We start from the raw sequence: 21,708 nt of genomic DNA, 5'->3' as shown, positions 1-21,708 counted from the left end.
AGTATGAGACAGGTGTTCCCCACAGACATGTAGGAAACAAAGGTAAGGACAGGAAGTCAAAACAATGAATATCTGAATAGCCAGCAATCATTAAAATTCAAAGGAGGATCACTGTGGTTTTCAACAAAATAAATCATTAGAATAAGGAGCTTAAAAGGATTAATGTGATTCTCTCTTGAAAGCTTGGTGAATAAGTAAAGCTCAGATTCTTCTAAAACACTGTGATCAGAAAATGAAAGCGCAGAATGAAAAACTATGACTGCGTCCTTCTCCCCAAAATCATCCCCCTAAAAGAAATCCTAGAGTCTTGTCAAACTCTAACTGAGCAAAACCCTATCAGTACTAATGAAGCAGCAGCCTCAGGTATGAATCTGAATTTATCAAGTGAGCATTTTATTACCACCTTGTTCCTGTCTCTATACACGAAATGACTGCTTTCCAAGAAAATGAACATCCACTTTTCATAACTTACAATTTAATCTTAATAGATTTGTCAAAAAAAATTAAGGTGCGTCTGGTGATGAAGGAGACTAGATCTAGAATTGTCTAGTTTATTTTAATTACTTTACCATAATTATAAAGCTTCTTGATTAGAACCATAAGTGCCCAGGACAAGGATTATCATTGGCTAACACATAGAATTAATTAATAAATGTTTACTGAATGCCAATGATGGGTATAGGTGATGTAGCCGAAACCTTTAGTAAGGCTAAGGTGGTCTAGAGCAGTGCTTTTCAAACTCTAATGTGCATATGGCAGAGCTGAGGAGCTTGTTGAAATGCAGATACTGACTCAGTACTTCTAGGGTGGGGCTGAGATTCTGTGTTTCTAATGAGTGTTGGCAACTAACAACGCTGCTGGTCCTGGGTCTCACTTGGAGTCGCAAGGACTTACAGCATACGTGTGAAATCTGAAATAGTATCCCATTTCAAAATAGTACCAAACAAGCCAAAACCACTGCAACAGGGACAAATAAACCATCAGCCTTTCTTTATTCATTCTGTGAGTGACTAATAAGGAATGACTAATAAGCATTTGCTCACACGACGGGCACAGTCATTTAGAAATACATCCTGAATTATGTTCATTGTTTTTCTCTCCTGGCACCTCCCACATTTTGACCGTAAAGACAGGGGAAAGGTGGAATGCTATCCCCCAAATTAGGAGAGTATGATCCTAATACTTGCATACAGGAGAGAATATCCAGGGGAATAATAAAAGCAAAGGGTAAAGGAAAGAAAAAGCTCACCCCTTCCATCTCAGTGGATTTGGAAACTAAGAACAAAATAAAGGTAAGAGGAGCAGGTGCTCAAATGTGTGTCTGCCCCTGTCTTGGCCTAAGACCTAAAGGGAAAGCCAAAAGCACCAGGATGTCAGCTCTGTTTCCTGCTAGGAAGTCTGGGAGATTGCCTTAAACAATGTCCTCACAATAACCTGAAGTGGGGATGTTGTAGTCAGAGAGCTGTGGTCAGGACTCCCTTTGCTACCCTGTTCTCTCATCCCCCATGAGGAGACTGTTCTCTCATCCTTCCATGAGGTTTCTTGGAGTTTAGCTGGTGAACTTGACAGAGGTGTTGCCATGGCAACAGAGACACAATGACCCCCCCCCACCCCCCACCCCTGCAAGGAGAGCCAGGGGGGCCTCTGAAGCCAGACCTCAGGGAGTTGACTGGGCCAGTGAAGGCTGAGATGAGACTTAGTCAGCAGGAAATACCTCCTGACCAAGCCAAGAGATAACAACACAGCCACAGCCCTCTGTCGGGAGCAACCTCATAATGTCGGGGGCAAGACCCATTTCACTGAACACAGCCAGCCTGCACCCAGGGGCCACATTAAGCCAGGGGGCCTCACTGTACCTCAGAATCACAAGGTCATGTAAGCCCGCTATATGCTCAGATGTCATCCTGCACAAAAGAAGGGAGAGGAATAGGAAATCTGAAAAACAGCATTTATCCTAAGAGGTTGTTCCCTAAAGAGAAGGTTAATTTGTTAGGAGAGGCTACAAGCATTTTGTGTAAGAGCCTGAACTCTGATCTTAAAACCAGGTTTTTTTCCCTTGCTGTACCAGGGAAGTATGTATTTAGGAAGTCTCATAAATTATCAATCAGTAAGAGATGATAAGGGAGCCTGTTTTCTTTTCTATATGTGTATGATTTAAAAAGAAACTTTGATTATGACTAAAAATTCAAGGGCGAGGTATGAGTTTATCTTTGTATCCCTAATGCCCAGGATAGTACCTGGTAAATGATGATGAATGAATGTAGATAATGAAATCAAACTTTTAGTAGGACCAGAATGACTTCAGAAGAGCAGTATGTGATAGAGATAATATCTCATCCCCAAATGCCAATACCAACCAGTGCAATATAGACAGACTTCATTCGTTCTGAAGGTGAGATTTTGCCTTCAGTGTACAATGGTACATTTGCTTACTTGAAATGATTATATGCAGTACATTCTCAATTAATGTGAGTTGCCTTCCCATTCCTCTCACATCCTGCTTCTATATTAAAAATTAAAGGAGGTTTATGAGTAGATTTTAAATAGATGAAAACTGCATATGGGATGATAAAATGTTCACAATCATGGAATTTTTTTTACTAGCTCTTTAACATGTCTTTATATCCACTGAGCTGTTCCCTCCTATTATTCTCCCTATCAAAGGACTTGGAACAAAAGCCATTTCTTCTAGTTAAATGTACCTTTGGCTGATTCTCGGATGGTCTACACTGGAGACCAGCGAGTGGTGAATGAACCTAACACAGATACACTTCCTCCAGTCTATTCTATTTTCATCCTAGCTGAGAATATTTAGGCTTGAGTTTGTTAAATATGGTAAATGCTTTGGTACTATAGTTTGTTTCATTAAGTGTAGAATCGGCGCTAGTGTTTTCTAAACAACAAATTCTCATAAGGTCCTAATACTGAAGCCAAAAACTTTTTTTTTTTGTGGTACGCAGGCCTCTCACTGTTGTTGCCTCTCCCGTTGCAGAGTGCAGGCTCCGGACGCGCAGGCTCAGCGGCCATGGCTCACAGGCCCAGCCGCTCCGCAGCATGTGGGATCTTCCCGGACCAGGGCACGAACCCGTGTTCCCTGCTTCGGCAGGCAGACTCTCAACCACTGCACCACCAGGGAAGCCCGACAAAAACATTTTTTAAGCATTTGTGCCTGATTTCAGATTCTTTGCCATGTGTTAATTCACAGCTTAGAAAAAAACCTGACAGTTTTCCAAAATTAGTGAAATCAAATACATAACTTTGTAGCAAATCAGAAATAAATTACTAGAATTTCTTTGTTGGTTTTTTTGAAACCTTCTGAAATGACTACAATTTAACGTGCTTATTATACTAGGAAAATCCTTGGGTAAGGAAGTAGCTTACTATCTTATGTTTATATTACCTGCAAAGGTGTGCTGTATACTAGTGATTTTATAAAAGATGTTTTCCAGGGAAAATGCCAGCTACTATACAGGAAAACAAAATAGATCATAGATGAGTAAATTTATCAGGGGTAGCATAGAACTAGTTAACAGTTCTACATCCCTTTGAAGAATATGCTGATTCAATCAGCTGAATTCAGAACCAGGTACTTTTCGTTGAAGTCCCGGTGACAAATGCTCTCTTTTTAAAAGGGAGAGAGAGGTGACTGAAATTGTGGCAAGTAGTTCAGAATCTTATAAAGGCTACAAGTACAGGAACTACTCTTTTGGAGGGATTTTCCTTATAAAATTTTCTTTGTAAATGTGCTTGGGTTCATGTCAACTCATTCACTCAAATATATAATCTCCTAGATGTTAAAAGGTCTCAAAGCACACCTTTTCAGTACTCTATGAATATGTTATACTCTCTATGAAAATGTTACGAGGCAGACTTGTATAATACTCTAAGAAGGTGTTATAAATCAAACACATGACCAAAATGCTATTCTTCCGGATATTTCCCCTTTAAGTTGCCACATGCCTGAAGGGTTCACAACAAAAGAGCTGGACATTCTATTGTAGGTATGATATAACCAGTTTCGGGGCTTTAAAAGCTTCATCATGGTATGAGGAGAAAGCCTTCTAAATCAATGTCAGTTTTTGTTAGACAAATACAGAATTATGTGTTTATTTCATGGTCTGAAATTCTAATAGAGACAGAGACAAGACTATGGAAAAATAAATATGCAATTTTTTCTTTAGAGTTTATTTCTAAATTTGGGCTAACTACTATGGTAATTGCCAAAAGTATTTCCCAACATCTTGTTCACCATTTTCTCTGTATTTTTAAGGTTAAAAAAAGATTCCAGGGCCTTTCACCATAGAAATAAAATACTAACAAGCCTGTTCAGTATCATTTTTCTGCAGATTGGATAGCAATATATTATTTGTGAGGCCGGCACAGTCTAAGAAATGATCCTTCCTCTAAACCCTGGTGGGAGTTATGTTTGACCAGCTAAGTGTTTGAATACATAAATGCATTCAGCCTTTGGTATTTAAAGTGAGCATCATTAACTCAACATTTCAACTTAAACTTTGCTTAAAAGATAAAGTTTCACCCAAGTGAAATCAATGGGAGGTGTGTGTGAATATATGAGGTTCCAGCTTGGTCCACTAAGGAATTTTGATTAAACCAGACACCAAATGAAGAAATCATCAAAATAGAGCAACTATTAGTTGAAGAAAAAATAATACTAAAAAGCCCTGGAAGTTTTTCTACCTAAGGCTGAGTAATACATATTTTGGAGCATTTAAGAATCCATCTTTTGTAAACTGAATGGTTCATTTCACACCAACACATCCAAAAACACAAGATAGGTTCCTGAGATACCAGCTTGTCTATGTTGGAACTTCTGTTAAATGATCCAATTTTCCTAGCGTCTTTAGCATATTGATTCTTTCCCCAAATATTCACTAAGTGTTCACTGTTCATTTTATTTGCTCAAGGAAGTTTGCCTCTGGTTTTCAAAAATGACACTAAAGGTAATGGTAACAAAATCTTGTAAAAAAAATAGTTTAAGAATATTACTGAAGTAAAATACTAATAATAGATTAGAATTTCCTATTATCCTCTATTCCATGTGTCACGTAAGCACAGAAGGGAGATACAAGAGTGGCACCTAGCCCAATCATAATATCATTAAAGAATAAAATTTAGCTTTCCAGACATGATATCTGATATGCACAGTTGCATGTAGAATCCCTTTCCACTCTAAACATATTAAAGTGTGGACACTAATTTACAATTTTGAATGAAAATTCATGAGCCACTTCCTCATGAGAAAAGCAGCCTGCCTTTGCCATTAATAAATAAAAAGGAATATGGAGTTCTTTCCAGCAGTAATTTTCTCAATTCTCATATATACCCATGTACATATGAAAATGTCTAAGAAAAGTAAGATCAACCCTACAGATTTGTTAATGACTGGCCCCACTTTTTCATGGTCTCATGGACAGTCTGTCCATAAACACTTGCTATTAAAATAAAAGCCATAAAGCAAAAAAATTCTAACCTCCAGGATTAGCCATAAAATTAGAAATATTAATGTAAATTTCTAGACGTATTTAGAGGATTCTGTTAGGCTGTCAGGAAGTCAAATCTTTCTCTAAATTTTCAGATAATACACTGGACTAAGTTCTAGCCAAAAAGCTTGAAAACATTCTGAAGAATTTAGAATCAGTAGTGATTCTAACACAAATGGGAGAACCTATACGTCCAAAGACAAAGCAAGAGATGATGTTTAAAAAAAAAAAGATATAAACCTTCCTATGTCATTGTCTGTGTGTTAGACGGGGCTGGATCCAGACTTGCTACTGGCACACTGGTGAGCATTGGGCAGCTCAGCCTTTGGTAAAAGGTCTACTCCACCCTAGGCCTCCCTGTTTTTCAAAGATTTAAGAAGCAACAGAGAATATTTACCCTCAGGGTTAGGGTAGGAGGTAAATAACCTAGAAATAACTCTCGGCCACCCAATCCCTAACAAAAACCTGGTGGCAGACTTAATATGGAGTCCTCTCCCAAAATGACTTTGTCTATCTCCTCCATCAAGGCTGACCCTGGCCACAGAGTGCTATGCTCAGACTACAGGGTTCTGGTTACTTGTAGAACGGCTCTCAGTGAATTGTGCTTTGCCATCACTTCTGCAGCTTACATCAAAAAAACTGCCTTGGGAATTTGTTTTCTCTTATAGGGATGTAGTATCACAGATGCCTATCTTCTCCTTGAAGAACTACAGGAGAAATTCCTCTCAGGACTCAATGGCATAAGCAGCTGTTTCCGCAGCTTTATATATTATTTTTAATCTTAGGACACTATGAATTTTCTGATGGATGAGATTTCACTCTTTTCTTTGGATGTGGAAAGCTTAGAGCCAAATCATTGCCCTTCTTGAGGACATGCATAGAATATGCATTTGTTTGTTTTCTTACACATGTTTTACTTTTGCTTAACTTACTTCAGTCAAATATTTATTCTATTTTATTGTAAATATTTTTGTAAGTTGACTTAAATCCTTTGTGAAAGACATGGGGGAATGCATAAAGGAATAAATTTTAAAGAAAAGAATTAAGCTCTGCACATTAAAATGAGGTAGATTAGATTTGTCTTAGGTTCCCTCATACCTCTGTCCTTCTTCAACAGACCCCATAAACTGTCCAAAGCAGTACAGAAATTGTTTGAACATTATTAAGATGGAAAGGATATATATATATATATATATATATATATAAAATTGTTGACTTTACCGTTGTTAACTTTGAAATAATACTTCCCCAGAAATTATGCCACTACCTCTCTGGTTTACCCTTTGTTGGCTCCTGGCATGGATGGCATTAGATTACTGAAGTGGAAGACTGTCTAGGTCTAAAATTAGTTCAATGTATTTGCACATTAGAAGGATATAATATCATGATCCCAAATGAATACATTTATACTGGTGAGATTTTTTTTTTCAGCCCAGAAAGACCTATTTTAATAATCACATAGTGCCTAGAATGTCAGTTTTTCAGAAGGTAGTCAGGCACTTTTGGCTCCTTTGACTGCAGGCTGTGTTGAGATCTTACTGTTCAATAACACCACAGCACAAGAGAAGGTGCAAAAAGAACCGGAACTGAACACTGAGCAGCAGTTCATTCGTTTAAGACAGGGGAAGAATCAGGGGAAGAAAATAGAAATGCAGGGTGGAAATAAGATCTCTTTGGGCTGTCTAGTGATATATCTGCAAAAGTGTTCTCAACATTGGCACACGTAAGAGATAGTACTTCATTTTATGGCTGGTGTGTACCAAAAAGAAAACATTTTATGTAGCAATGTTCCAAAAACATCCATTGAGCAGAAATTCCAAATTGTCGTTTTTTTTGTGTGTGTCTTTGTGTGTGCATGTGAGAGAGAGAGAGAGAGAGAGAGAGAATATGAGTGAGCATGAATGTTCATCCCACTGCACAGAGATATTTTTGGCCTTTTGCTCAACAGAAAACTAGAACGATCACCCTGCTGCAGTGAAATCCAGGGGTGATTATATCGCTTCTCAGGTAGTTACAGTCATTCAGTGTATCTTATTGCTTAATTAATTTAGAGTCAAATTTGATCTTTAATCAAGCAATGTTTTAAATAGTGATATATTTGTTTTCATCTGTCAGTATCATTCCTCTTTGGGAGTGTTTTTTATATATGGTGTATATATATATATATATATATATATATATATCTGTGTATGTTTTCACACTGATCCAGGGATACTTCTCTTCCTAAAGGAAAATGGACTCATCTTTCCTGCTGAACGTTTAGCCTTTTGTCTAATTAAAATTCACTGAGTTCAGCCTGTTGTGCTTGGAAATAACCTATATATACTGTTTGTATTTGGAAGTAAAATTTACACTAAAACCTTACAGGGTGAATACTCCTGTATTCTTACACACAGAGCATAAACCTTAACTACATATCCATCTGTAGACATTGCCCAAATTCCCCTACAACCAGAGGAAGCCTGGCATATGACTAAGACTGAGGTATCTTCTAGAACTTTACCACAAGAACAGAAGTCTCTAAGAGCTCCCTCGGGATTCCCTCCTGATCCCAGGAAGCAGAGTCAGGAAATATCTCCATGCCCTTCTGCTTCAAATTATTATTTATGGTAACCCTTAATACGTGCGTGCGTGCACGCTCACACACGCACACACACACCCCTACATACACACCTGAAATCCTCACCCTCATTCTACCTGACCTTTTCCTAATGGCTAGTATCTATGCATCTTTTAAGACAGCTCAGATGTTCCCTCCTCCCATAAACCTCCCTGACCCCTTCTAGCCAGGCTGGATTAGGCAAGCCTCCTAAGTATCCCCATAATACCGTCTATCTGGAATTTTGACCATCATTTCATAAGGTTGTATCTGAGTGTCTCTGTCTTTCTCCCTCACTAGACAGTAGAGATCAAGTCATATGTATTTTTTCCATTCCTAGCACCTTATACAACTCCTTGCAACATAGTAGTTGCTCTGATGCATATTTCATTAACTGATTTTTCACATATCTATTACATTCCAGGTATTTTAGAAATTTTCTTATTGATTATTGTAGTTCTATGCTGCAAAAAGCATGGGAAGTAGACTGGGATAATAATCAGTCTACTTAATAATAGGAATAATAAAATAATAATAGGAATAATAAAATATTACTATTTTACAGACTGAGATGTTGCATACTGAGGAGGTTAAGTGTCTCAATCAAGGTCACACAGCTAAAAAGTAGCAGAGTGCCAACTTGAATCCCAATCTTTAATTTTTAATCATGTATGCTCTCCTCCTTTAAGAAATTAGACTAGAATGAATGTATGACCGTCCCTAAAAATAAACGTTATTGTGCATTTGGAAGCAATCAGAGCAGACCTAATGCATTCTAATATCTAGGATCAGGACATGTTGCCTGCAGCTTTAAGACAGAAAATAATAGTCAACTGTAGTCCTCAATTCCTGCTAATCAAGATATCACATGGAATTTTCAATGGTGTAGTTTTTATTTTAGAAGACTTCTATAATAGAGCCTGAAAGAGTCTAACTGAAAGAAAAACGTTCCTATTAGCCATACCTTTTAAAACGAGCATTCTTAGAGATACTGTTATGTCTACCTGGGGTAGATTTTATGGGATAGACTACCACAAGGTAAGCTCCTAGCTTTCTTAGCCTCTACCACCTCATAGTTACCATACTGTCCTTGTTGATGGTTGAGGAGCCCAAGACACTCCTGAGCTCCAGACCTGCTTCCTGGGCATTTCTACTTAGATGTTACGCAGATCATAAAAAGAACTATGTCCCAAACACTCAGCTTCTCCCCGCCCCCCTGCTCCTCCCTTTCAGGGGAGGAGATGTCTTAAATGCCCCCCATCCACTCAGTGACCAGGGCCTGTCTTCAACGTCCTTCTTTCAGTTTCCATTCCTGCTGTCTTATTAGCTCAGGCTCTAACTATTTCTCACATGGATAACTGGAATAGCCTCTTAACCGATCGCTGTCTAGTATTGCCCATGGCAATGTATTCTCCCGACTGCTGACAGAATACTGTTTGAAAATTGCCAGTCTAGTCTTGCTGGGATCCTTGGCTGGTTCCAGCTGTGTGTACACACTGTCTCCTTTGTGGGAGACACTCTGGCTGTCACTTCTGACCCGGGCCATCCTCCATGACACTTCTCCTAGCAGGCGTTCCTGACTGACATGCTCCTGCCACCCTTTGGGTCCCACTGTCTCTACATCCCCAGTGCCTAGTAGAGTCTGCACTTCCTAGTTGCTCAAGAGTTATTAAGTGTTGAATGACACGAAAATCCTTTGAATCCAAATCCTCCTAGTTTCCTTCTCCCCCTTGAGCCAGCAACTGGAGCATCAGAGTGGTTCCTTTTTCTCCCTCATTCCCCTCAGCCAAGGTTTATCGACTCTTTCTGGCTTTAGCCTCCAATCCTGTCTCCACTTTTTCCATTACTGGTCTCCGCCCCCAGACTTTCCAAGTTAGTACACGTGGAGTGGGACCCAGAATTTGCATGTCTAACAAATTCCCAGGAGATACTAATGCTGTTGGTCCAGACTTTGAAAACCACTAAAGCAATGGTTCTCAACTGGAAGTGGGCATCAAATACATCTTGGGCCACTCCTGCCTACTGAGTCAGAAGTTTTAGGGAGGTGAGACGGGCAGGCATTTTTTGGCTTAAAAGCTGCATAGGTAATCCTGATGCACTATCCTGGTTAAGAACCATGAACTCAGTGATTAACTCTAGGATCTGGACTTCACTTTCTTCCTAAGCCTTATTTTTCACCACCCCCCTCCAACTTTCTACCCTCCTCTCCAGTCATATGGAACAGCAGGTAATCTAATGATTCCAGACCTTTGCTCCCTCTCTCAGACCCCCAGATCCGTTTTAGTTATTCATTTATGCATCAATGCATTCACCGAGCACCTAGCACATTCCAGGGTGCAGGGCTGAGTGTGGTGAACATGACAGGCACAACCCTGCCTCATGGAGTCTACACTGTTCGCTCTGAGCTTCTCTGGCACCCTCTGCTTCCCCTTCTTCCTCATTGCACAGGCAAATACTGGCTTAATGCTGCACTCTCTTGCTAGACTGTTTCATGAAGGTAGGGACTACGGTCTGTCTTTGTAAGTGCTCAATAAATGTTTGTTCAGATTAAATTGCAAAACTCTTCCCCTGACCTAGGCTTCTTTTGAAAATCATCTCCAGAGTCCTCTCTTTCTGCTGTCTTTCCTGACCTGCTCCAACTCCCCCTACTGCAGTCAGCATTGAGCTTCGCCTTCCATAAGCCCTGATCCTGACTCCAAGCAGATTTCTAACTCAGCACTTGTGATCCTTTACTACATGTTGTTTACAGATCTGGCTCCTCCTACCAAACTGTGAGTCCCTCAAGGGCAGGGACCATTTCATCTCTGCACTTCATATAGGAGGTATTTAATAATATTCATCAAATTAATGAATGAAGTCAATTCTGTTTTCACTTACCACCTGCTTTGCAATGTTTTTGCCCAAACTTCCTTGTGGCTTTAATGAAATTGCCTTAAGACTCTTCCATTTTTCCATAGTAGGAAGATACAATAATTTAAATTTTATACAGTATGGAATATGCATAACATGTGTTTTAGGGGGAAAAATGTTTATCAAGGGTCTGAATGAAATTCTCAGAGAGAGGGCAAAGTGTAACTTTATGGGTTGTCCACTGCATCATGACCCAGGACTCTGAGTTGAGGTCCTGGACAAGCCAGTCACCCTGTCTTTCTGCCTCTCAGTTCTATCATTTATAAGCTGAACAAAAGACATGGTTTTTAATCTACACTAAGTCTTGACATGGATGCTACTTAATGAATTAAACAAGATTTTGAAATTCATTAGAAAAATGAAATCAGATAACTCCTTGATAGAAAGAGGTGTTACAGAAAGAGATGGTTAAACTTTACAAAGTACACAAATTATAAGTGTTCTTGACAAACTCTGCTCAGAACATCATGCCATGCACTTAGTAGGCCTTCAGTGGATACTTACTAGATGAAAGACACAAAACAATCTATAAGCTTTCATTTAAATCAGCCGGAATCAAAAGTACCAACCTGCTCCCACTGAGAATCACCAGTGATTCAAGCATTGTATGTCTCTACAGGAAGCCATGGTTTCCCACTTTGTGATGCAGAAGCCAGTGCCCAGAGTCCCCCACAGAGGGGCACACTCTGTTACTACAGCTCACACACGTTCACATACTTTTGGGGAAATCTTCCCACTGCACATATTCATGACTGCTAAACACACATTTCACAGTTGTATATAAGCTGTGTTAAATCACCTTGATGCACACCTTTTCGTCAAGCCAGAAAGGTTATAAACTCATTTCTAAACAATACTTTGGTTATGCAAAATTCTTAGAAATTTAAGATCTCCATTCAGTCTAGCAGCTGAGTCTTCCCTGGAGTAATCTTATACATTTTTTAACTACATACTCTTCTTCGCATGCATGTAGGCACGGGGAGGAAATGAAAATATACCAATTGTATCACTAACTTAATGTTCTCTTTAGTAGATTGGATATCTATCTGCATATGGAATGAAGACCCTAGAAATCCCACACTATTCCCACAATTGCTTATCGGAAACAATGCTCATTCTATGTAACAAAATGAACGGTTAATGAAGTTTATGTATCATCGGAGCAGATAATTTTACAAGGCTGTGTTCTTAAGGCTTCAGAATTAAGGATTCAACTGTGGGAGCAAAGAGTCTTAGGGGCAGGACACCCCAGATAACCTCACCCACATACATTTCTCAAACAATGGTTTTCTGTATATAAACAGAAAATAGAAAGGAGTATATGCTTTTTGTCCTTAGTATTGAATAGCTGCCTTTTCTTTAGCATACTGTTAAATTTCTACACAATGCACAGCCCTCAGCACCCTAAGGAGCATAAACAAAGGATATCAGGCAAGTTCACGTACTCCCACTTTACAGAACAATGCTTGCTGTTAACTAAGCAATTCCCAGGGCAGATTTATGATTTGTGGAGCCCAGAGTAAGTACTCAGGTTGGGCCCTTGGAATCCAAGGTCAGAAGCACATGGTGCTTGCTCAACCCCCAGCACTTTTAGAAAACATGAAAATGTGACCTAAAGTTTGTGGTTGTGGGTACACCAGAGACTATTTAGGCATTTAGAAAAATTAAAGCACGTTAAGGCCTCAAAACAGCTTATTGTTCATGCTCCAAGATTTAACCTTTTCTTTCTTATTTGCTGCTATGCTTGTCCTCTTGCGAATAAATGTCTTCTGAATCATATAAGATGAATCAAATATATGTATAACATGTCTATATATAACAAATATCTTAATAGAGCAACAAATTATATGGATAGGTAAATTTCAAAATTTGAAAAGTCCTTTCCCATTTCCTAAAAAAGAATTATGACTCTGATTCTTTTCTTGCATTCTTAGACCTTGGGTTATATCACAAGACAGGATTTGTAACCTGTGTTCTTAATTTATCCCCCAAATTTGAATTTGGATTTTAAGTCACGTCAGAACCATAAGCACTTACTTCTTTCCTCCTGCCTTTTCAAGGAATATTTTGGCTAGAGTTACACCCCATAGATTTATACTGTGCTATCAACATCTAATAGAACTTGGGGGAACAGTTTCTCCGCCGTGTTGTCCGGCTCAAGTATAAGAGCGAAATAGGTCACTGTTTCCATTTTTATGAGTATAATTATTATCAAGTCATTAAACTATGAAATAATTAAATTTCATTACACTCTTTTACTCTTTAATATTCACCTACTAAATATTCAAATGGAGCCAGAAAAAATTTTTTTAAATATACGTTTTAAAAAAATTCTATACATGTATTATATATACATACATATTTATATATACACACACAATGTTTGCATAATTTTAAAGTAATTTGGAAATATTTGAATGCGTGACTTAACTATTCAATAGCATGGGTAGTTAGTACAATATAAAGACAGCCATTAGTCCATTAGTCTCAGGCTGAATGAAACTGTTGGTGGGTCACTGAAGTTGCTGGGTCTTTTCACATACCATAGACAATAAGCACTAGTCCATTATTCCAGTTGACTTTGTGTGACAAACCGGTTAGCTCATAGCCCCTAAACAATTATTAAATATCTATATTTTTCATAAAAATTATGTTCTACCAAGTTTACAGTGAGGTTCTGGTATTTAAAAGTTGCTTCTATAGACTTTAAAATAAACGGTGAAGTTTAAAGAGGGGGAAACACACTGAAAAGAGTCACAGGTACAGTGTAGTGACAGAAACACTCATAAAACCACAAGGCTGTTTTGAAAACAATAATAACAAAGTTAGGAAGTTCTGGGTGAGATGACACACTGATAAAATCCACAGTCTTCAATTCTGAAGTGAATGGAAAAGAACATAAATGCCTCGTCTATCGCGCTTCTCTTGTTATCTAGGGACGAAATGCCTGCCTAACACCTACCAGTGGAACATCATTGAAAAAGTAGAGATTAGTGAGAATAAAACAACAAAAAGAATGTTCCCTACCCATTGCCTCCTACTGAATGAACTTTTGACATATCAGCAAACTCTTCTTTCCTCTTGCTGCTGCTGGTATACTGCTCGCTGTACAGCTTGAGGGACATCTGCTCAACAGCATCTCTTTGTGCTTCCAGGTAGCATAGCTGAACCTCAGCCTGGAGAGAGGAAAAAAGAGGAATTGCTGTTTTAATCCAGAAGGAATGCATTTCAAGTGAGGTGTAACAACTCAAAGAATGGGAATTGTTCACATCATTATACTGCTCCTTTTCAGGTTGGATTTAATGGGATCAGCTGGGCATATTACAGAATTATATTTTAGATTTGAATCTTATAAGTTCCTCCTTAAAATATGACCTGAATAAATGAATTCTCAGAAGACTCAGTAAATATCACAAAATATCCCTGAGATCATAATACTGTATGATGAGACTTTACAGAAAAATTCTGTGAAATTCCTTAATAATATTCCTCCTCGTATTGCCACATATGTAACATTTATTTTTTTAAAGATTCCCCCTCCGACCCATACATTTGCATGGACACATACTCTGAATGCTTCTCATTATCTTCCCCGAGGAGAATAAAAAAGCCTAGTATTAATTCAATACCTTTCCAATAGTGACAACGGACTTCCTGTATTACATTTTTTTTTTTTGGTTCTCTGGATTTTGTCTTAATAATGTTAAAATAGAGAGAACAGTGATTTTGCTTATATGCAGGCTTGAATTGTTAAATCTTTCATAGATACTTGGGGCTCACTGTAGTACAGGGAGAGGTAGTAAGTTCATCATGCTGTTTTCTATCAAACCAAGGCCAAAAGAATGCTGAATAATATTTGGCATGGAATAGCATTGAATAGATGCTTTATTTATTGCAGCTGTTGTGATCCTTGTGGCTTTAGAGTTCCCTAGAACACCAGATGAGACGGGGAATGAAGTCTTCTCGGTGGCATGCTTGCCTATGGTGAAGGGGAAAGGGCAATGATGAGTTATGTGCACTGTGGACCAAAGGAGCTCTTATTTTCTTTTGGCGCACTTCACTAAATCCAACACGTCCGTTAACATTTCTCAATAGCCTTAACACTTCTGCTTCTTTATAATTTAATTATATATTCTCCTACAAAAAAACAGGTCTGGGTCAGCTGTTGGGTGGTTGCCAGAATTCTATAACATGCAGGAAAAGCAAAGTCAGACATGACCTCCTACTCTTTGCATCCAGTGCCAACCAAGGCCTTTTGCCTGGTCTCTGGTTTTACAGACTCAACCATGGAAAGAAAGAGAGAGAGTTGCAAAGTAGCAGCTGCTTAAAAGGGCAAATCAGGACTCTGTAAAGGAAATGGGTAGCTTATGAAATGTAAGATCTCAAACCACTCTAGAGTTCGCATTTTGTTGCTTTCCACAAGCAGCTACTTATGAATGTTCTAGATACTGAGGAAGAACTTTAAAAATGCTAAAATTACTATACTCATATAACTGAAGTTTCAGAAATCAATTAAGAACTGCAATCTATGTATTGGTTCATGTACGCTCTTCCTGCCCAAACGCATTGGCTTGAATAAGAATAGACTCAACTGGATTAAGAATTACGTCAAACAGTATAAACAAAGGATAATGTTACATGGAGTACATTCAGTATGGGAAGAGGGGTATGGCTGATGGAAAAGCACAAAGGAAATACTAGATTTAGTGTTATTCAGCATATTTATTAATAGATAGTGAAAGAGAAGGTATGGAGTATATTAATGGCAACACAGAAAAGTGCCAACTCAGAGCTTTGCAGATATCATAGAATTTGGAGAAATGATACCTACAGACCTAAGAATATTTTTTAACAGTTGGGGGGAGGTACATGAAACTGAATAGAGGGAGTCAATGATTAGAGAAAAACAACAGAATATATCTTTCAAAAGAGCATACAATATTCTTAAGTAACTAAATATGTGATAACTGAGAGATACTGAATAATAGTCAAAGAATTTAATGCAACTAGAGATTATCATACTAAGTGAAGTAAGTCAGAAAGAGAAAGAGAAATACCATATGATATCACTAAAATATGGCACAATGAACCTATCTACAAAACGGAAACAGACTCATAGACATAGAGAAGAGACTTGTGGTTGCCAAGGGGGGTGGGGGAGGGAGAGGGATGGACTGGGAGTTTGGGTTAGTAGATGCAAACTATTACATTTAGAATGGATAAACAACAAGGTCCTACTGTATAGCACAGGGAACTATATTCAATATCCTGAACCATAATGGAAAAGAATATAAAAAAAGAATGTCTGTGTGTGCATAACTGAGTCACTTTGCTGTACAGCAGAGATTGCCACAACATGGTAAATCAACTCTACTTCAGTAAAATAACAGTAATAATAATTTTAAAAAAGAACTTAAAAACAATCTTTCCAAATGCTACCCCCCCACCCCTCCCCTCCTTAATGCTATAGGGATACTGAGGAGGACATCCCACACAAAGTATTCTATTGGTAACCCCATTAAAATATTGAATCTGCACCATTAGATGCCAAGGGGCATGTCTGATCCCTACAGGTTCCCATTAATTTTTAACCACCCTAAGGTAGCAAATTAGACCACTGCTTGTTCTGGGTAAAGATTTCACAAATGTGTGTCACTGGTCACAAAAAGCATCATTAAGAGGGAGGCCAACTTAATATAGACTCATCACTACTATAGAAGAATAATTGAAGTTCATCCCTTTGAGATCCTAGGCCATTTCTGTGCACAGAGGGAAACACCTCTCATGACAGGGGTACATGGAAAGGAGCTCAGAGAGAGACAAGTTGCTGAGAGCAACTTGAAAAATAATTAGTCACCTTACAAAAGTGATTGAAATGTTGTTAATCTAAGACTTTTATTGCACAATATCTCAAAGGCATTTGACATAGGAAACTTCCCTGTGCTAACAAGGAGATGAATTAGATGGCCCAGGTCTTTTCTATCCACCTCTATTTCTATCTCTGCTTTCAGTGATTCATTCCTAAACGTGATGATAAAAATAGAACCAAAGTTGCTTCTTCTGCTAAGGTTGAATGACTTTGCCAGTCTAAATCTCTCTGCAAACTGTCTTAACTTTTTCTCATACTGTATCTTAGTCCAAAGGTAAATTTTTTTTTTTTTTTCGGTACGCGGGCATCTCGCTGTTATGGCCTCTCCCGTCGTGGAGCACAGGCTCCAGACGCGCAGGCTCAGCGGCCATGGCTCACGGGCCCAGTCGCTCCATGGCATGTGGGATCTTCCCGGACCGGGGCACGAACCCGTGTCCCCTGCATCGGCAGGCGGACTCTCAACCACTGCGCCACCAGGGAAGCCCCAAAGGTAAATTTTTAAGAAAAAGATTTGAAGAAACTATAGTTCTTAAAAAAATAGTAACACTGAATCTTTGATTAAAAGAATTTCATTTCTTAGCATCTATTACAATTGTGGATACTTTTAAAAGTGATTACATTTTACAAATGGAAACTAAGACATTAAATAATATTACTGATCCTACTATTCAATCAATGGGATTGATAGTAATCAATGGGATTTAGCAACCTATTAAGGAAAATAAAAAGGAACAAAAGGGAACAGACTCAGCGACAGATCCACCTCTCACTTCCTGGTAGCTGCCGTTAATGGGAGTAGGAATATAAAAACAGCAGTACAGGTGAATGGAACAAATGAGCTGGAATTGAGTCTTTTGGTTTGAGGTACTAGTGTGATTCCCCAAATGAGATGTGCAGTAAGCAAGTGGAAATATTAAGACTGAAATATAAACCCAGAGGCAATGGTTGACATTAGGAAAGGAAATAAGACTGCCATGGGAGATGGTGTATGATGAGAAGAGAAAAAGAATCAGTTCTCACTTATTCTAATCTAGGCCTGCATTACACCTTAGCTGACCTAATGCGATGGATTCTCAAGCACTCTCCCTCCTCTTTCTCCACCATCCCCAAATCTATTTTATAGATAGTTCATTGATCTTTTTGAATCACATCTGGGATCACTGGTTGTTGGTATTTCAGGGCTTAATTCTGGATTTCTTTTCTTTATTTATACTCTCTTCCATGGCTTTCAATGCCATCTATGTAGTAATGGCCTCCTATTCTCTCCTCTGAGTGCCATAGCTACCTACCCAATCAATCACCTGACATTGCTAACTGAATTTACTTTAGGCATCACTGTTTAAAACACTCTCCATTCTCATTCTTAACGTGCGCCCCGAAACTTTGTTCTTAGGACTTTCCCGTTAAATCAATGGCACCATCTGTTGCTTAGGTCAGAAACTTGAGAGTCTTCCATGACTCCTCTTCTTCATTTTCCACAGCCAGTTACTCCCTAAATTCTGTTGATTCCTCTTTCAAAATGTCTCTCCAGTCTGTCTTCACAGTCTGCATTGCTGCCAGACTGGTCCAAGCCTTCATCATCTCTCCCCTGTAGTACAGCAATTATCTTCTAATATGTATCTCCCCTCACCCATTCCTGCCCCTCTAATCTCTTCCCTTACAGGACCAGAGTGGTCTCTATAAAACTGAGTTGGTTTCATACTGCATTCAGATCTAAAACACAAACTTCTTCCACGACTCATTAGATTTGGTTCCTGCCTGTCTCAGACCTCATTTCCTACTTGTCTCCCTCTTGATCACTATGCACCGTCATGCTTGCCTTCTCCCAGTTCTGTAAACAGCTCTTCCCTGTCTCAGGACCTCTGCATATACTGTTCCCTTTCTCTGGAACATTCTCTTGGTAATATCTTCTCATCCTTTAGCTCTCAGCTGACATGTTACTTCTCAGAGAGGCCTTCCCTGACCACCCTATCAAAAGTAGATCTACTCTATCTTTCTCCATTTCAGAATTGTTAATTTCCTTCACAGCACATATCACAACTTAAAATTCTTACATTTGGGGCTTCCCTAGTGGCGCAGTGGTTGAGAGTCCGCCTGCCGATGCAGGGGACACGGGTTCGTGCCCCGGTCCGGGAAGGTCCCACATGCTGCGGAGTTGCTGGGCCCATGAGCCATGGGCCTGCGCGTCCACAATGCTGAGCCTGTGCGTCCACAACGGGAGAGGCCACAACAGTGAGAGGCCCACGTACCGCAAAAAAAAAAAAAAATTCTTACATTTGCTGGCTTACACTTTTTCTGTCTCTGTCTCCAGACTCTAAGCTCCATACAGGGACACTGTCTGTCTGTCTCCTCAGCCATTTTGTATTCCCAGCACCTTGGCAGTATCTGGAACATGATAGGGGCTCAGTAAATAATTTATTACTCATATATTCACTGAGCCTTTATCATGTGTCAGGAACTGTACCAGGGACTGTGGGTACAAAAAAGAACAAAACATAGCCCCTTTTCCCAAGGGACTGCAGTGTAGTGGAGGAAAGAGCCATGCCAACAGATACCTACAAGTGTGCCAAGTGAAATGATTGTGGGGGAAGATGGGAAATAAAAGAACTAATTGCCTGAAGGTGAGGAGTAGGCAGTAAAGGCTTGACAGAGGTGGCATTTGAGCCAGATCTGGGAGCATGGCTATGACTTTGTCAGGTAAAGAAGCAGATGAATATCTTTATAGGCAGAGTACCTCATTTTGTTCAGAGGCCCAGAGTTATGAAAGGATGTGGCATGTTCAGAGAATGGTAGCTGCAGTTTGGGAGGCATTTGGATGAAGAGTCTAAAGTAGAAGGGGATAGGCTATGGAGGATGTCAGGTTAGGGAGTCGGAACCCTATCCAATGACCTGCCAACAAAAGATGACATTGTTTCTGTGATGGCATTATCTTCCTCCATCTCCCTTTTTCTGTCATGGGAACATAGGTGTCTGATGGATGAGTCCAAATATGCTCATAAAGTTCCTACCTCCTGGTGTACTTTGAGAACATTGCATTGAGAAGGGAATCAACAGCTTCCAGGAGGCCAGAAGCCCAGCATCCCAAACAGGGGGAATGCCTAAGAGATTCTACTAACTCATATCTCTCTAGTAAACCTTTAAACATAATGTTATAGACTCAGGACACATAATGTCATAACTTTTCAATTTGTATGTTGAAGCCTTAAACCCCAATGTGACTGTATTTGGAGACAGGGTCTTTAAAGAGGTAATTAAGGTTAAACAGATCACAAGGATGTGGCCCTAATCCAACAGGACTGGTGTCCTTATAAGAAGATGCAGAGCGCTCCCACAGAGAAAAGGCCATGTGAGGACACAATGAGAAGGTAGCCAGTCATTTATAAGCGAGGAGAGAGGCCTCACCAGAAATCCAACCTGCCAAACCTCCCAACATGTTGATCTGGGACTTCCAGCCTCCAGAACTGTAAGAAATAAATAAATAAATCTGTTGTTTAAGCCACCTAGTCTGTGGTAGTTTGTTATCGCCATCCTAGCAGACTAATACACATAATAAAGTTAGAAACACTGCCTTCTCTTCTGAGGTTTAATACAATTGCTTTGCCGCTTATCATTGCTAGTATGTTTTCCCCTTTTATTTTGTATGCACCTATAGCTTAAATCACTACAGATACTCCTTCAAATTTAGACTACAAATTAATAATATAATCAGAACACAAGACAGTGTTCTAAAATATTTTATTTAAATTTGGCTTGCTATGTGGTGATCCAAATTCAACGATCTTCTCCAGGGCCTGAATAATTACTCAACCATCTACCTTCCTCTGATATTGCGTCTAATGACAAAATAGTTAGCCCATGAAAAATTTGGTGGTGGGGAGGTAAGTTTCAGTTATTCTAACAGTCTTTAAGGATGAAACACATACTTTTATAATCACATATAGACATATGCCTTATCCTTGCCCTAAAAAGCACTGATTTAGTTAAGAAATATCAATTATTTCATTATCACTGCACGTCACAGCATCCTTTGTTGGGTTAAGTATCCTGAGAATGTTAAATAATTAATTTTACTCTTTCTTAACTCATGCCATTGTAGGTCTGCCTGCTCATTCATATTGTACTTCATAGCTTCCCACCACATCTACGCACCCACTTGCATCTGGGTTCACATCCTCTGCTTTCTCTCCTTTTTCTGTGGAAACAGTCCGTATTTCTATCCAAGACCAATTCCCTCTACTTAGGCACTAGACCCCCTCTTATCTACGCAGATTATCACCCCAGCAGCAAACCACCCTTCTCCCCTATCAAGTTTTTCCTCTCTACTATAATTATTCTCATTAGCACATTACCACCCCACCCCCAGATGCTGTTTCTCCCATGTTAAAAAAAAAGAAAAAAGGAAAAATAATCTCTAGACATCAGTTGATACCAATCTACCCTCTGGCTAAAGCCCCATTTCTCTGTTCTCCATTACAGCAAAGTCACTTTTACATGTATTATCTATACTCACTATGTCCAATCCCTCTCCTATTTTCTCTTGAATACATTCCAACTAGGCTGTTGTCCAAATTCCCCAGTTGAGTCCTCAGTCTTCAACCTATCCGGACATGCTCCAGCATGGCTTGTGGGCATGCTCTAGGGGCATTTGGTCTTGTTTGCAAGCTAGCTTGGTCCCTAACCTCCCTCAGGTCTTGTCTGAAAATGTCATCTTCTTATTCAGGTCTTATTTGATCTTCTACTTAATACTTCAACCGACCCCCACCCCCAGCAATCCTTATCATCCTTTATACATATTCACCATGTGTAGCTAAAATATGTAACTTATTTTG

General features: G+C 39.2%; 1 protein-coding gene across 7 annotated transcripts in view; it reads right to left on the bottom strand.

Annotated features, from left to right (window-relative positions):
• The window catches only part of AKAP6 (A-kinase anchoring protein 6), a 643,220-nt gene that overhangs the window by 127,502 nt on the left and 494,010 nt on the right, over nt 1–21,708 (bottom strand). For all 7 annotated transcript variants that reach the window (XM_032622554.1, XM_032622560.1, XM_032622555.1 and 4 more), the window contains one exon: nt 14,038–14,186. In XM_032622554.1, coding sequence (XP_032478445.1) covers nt 14,038–14,186 — 149 coding nt within the window. The remainder of the gene's footprint in view (nt 1–14,037; nt 14,187–21,708) is intronic.

Source organism: Phocoena sinus, chromosome 2, assembly GCF_008692025.1.
Source record: "Phocoena sinus isolate mPhoSin1 chromosome 2, mPhoSin1.pri, whole genome shotgun sequence".
NCBI classification, from domain to species: Eukaryota; Metazoa; Chordata; class Mammalia; order Artiodactyla; family Phocoenidae; genus Phocoena; species Phocoena sinus.
The sequence above is the reverse complement of the archived record's forward strand: the minus strand, read 5'-3'. Positions and strand labels throughout refer to the sequence as shown.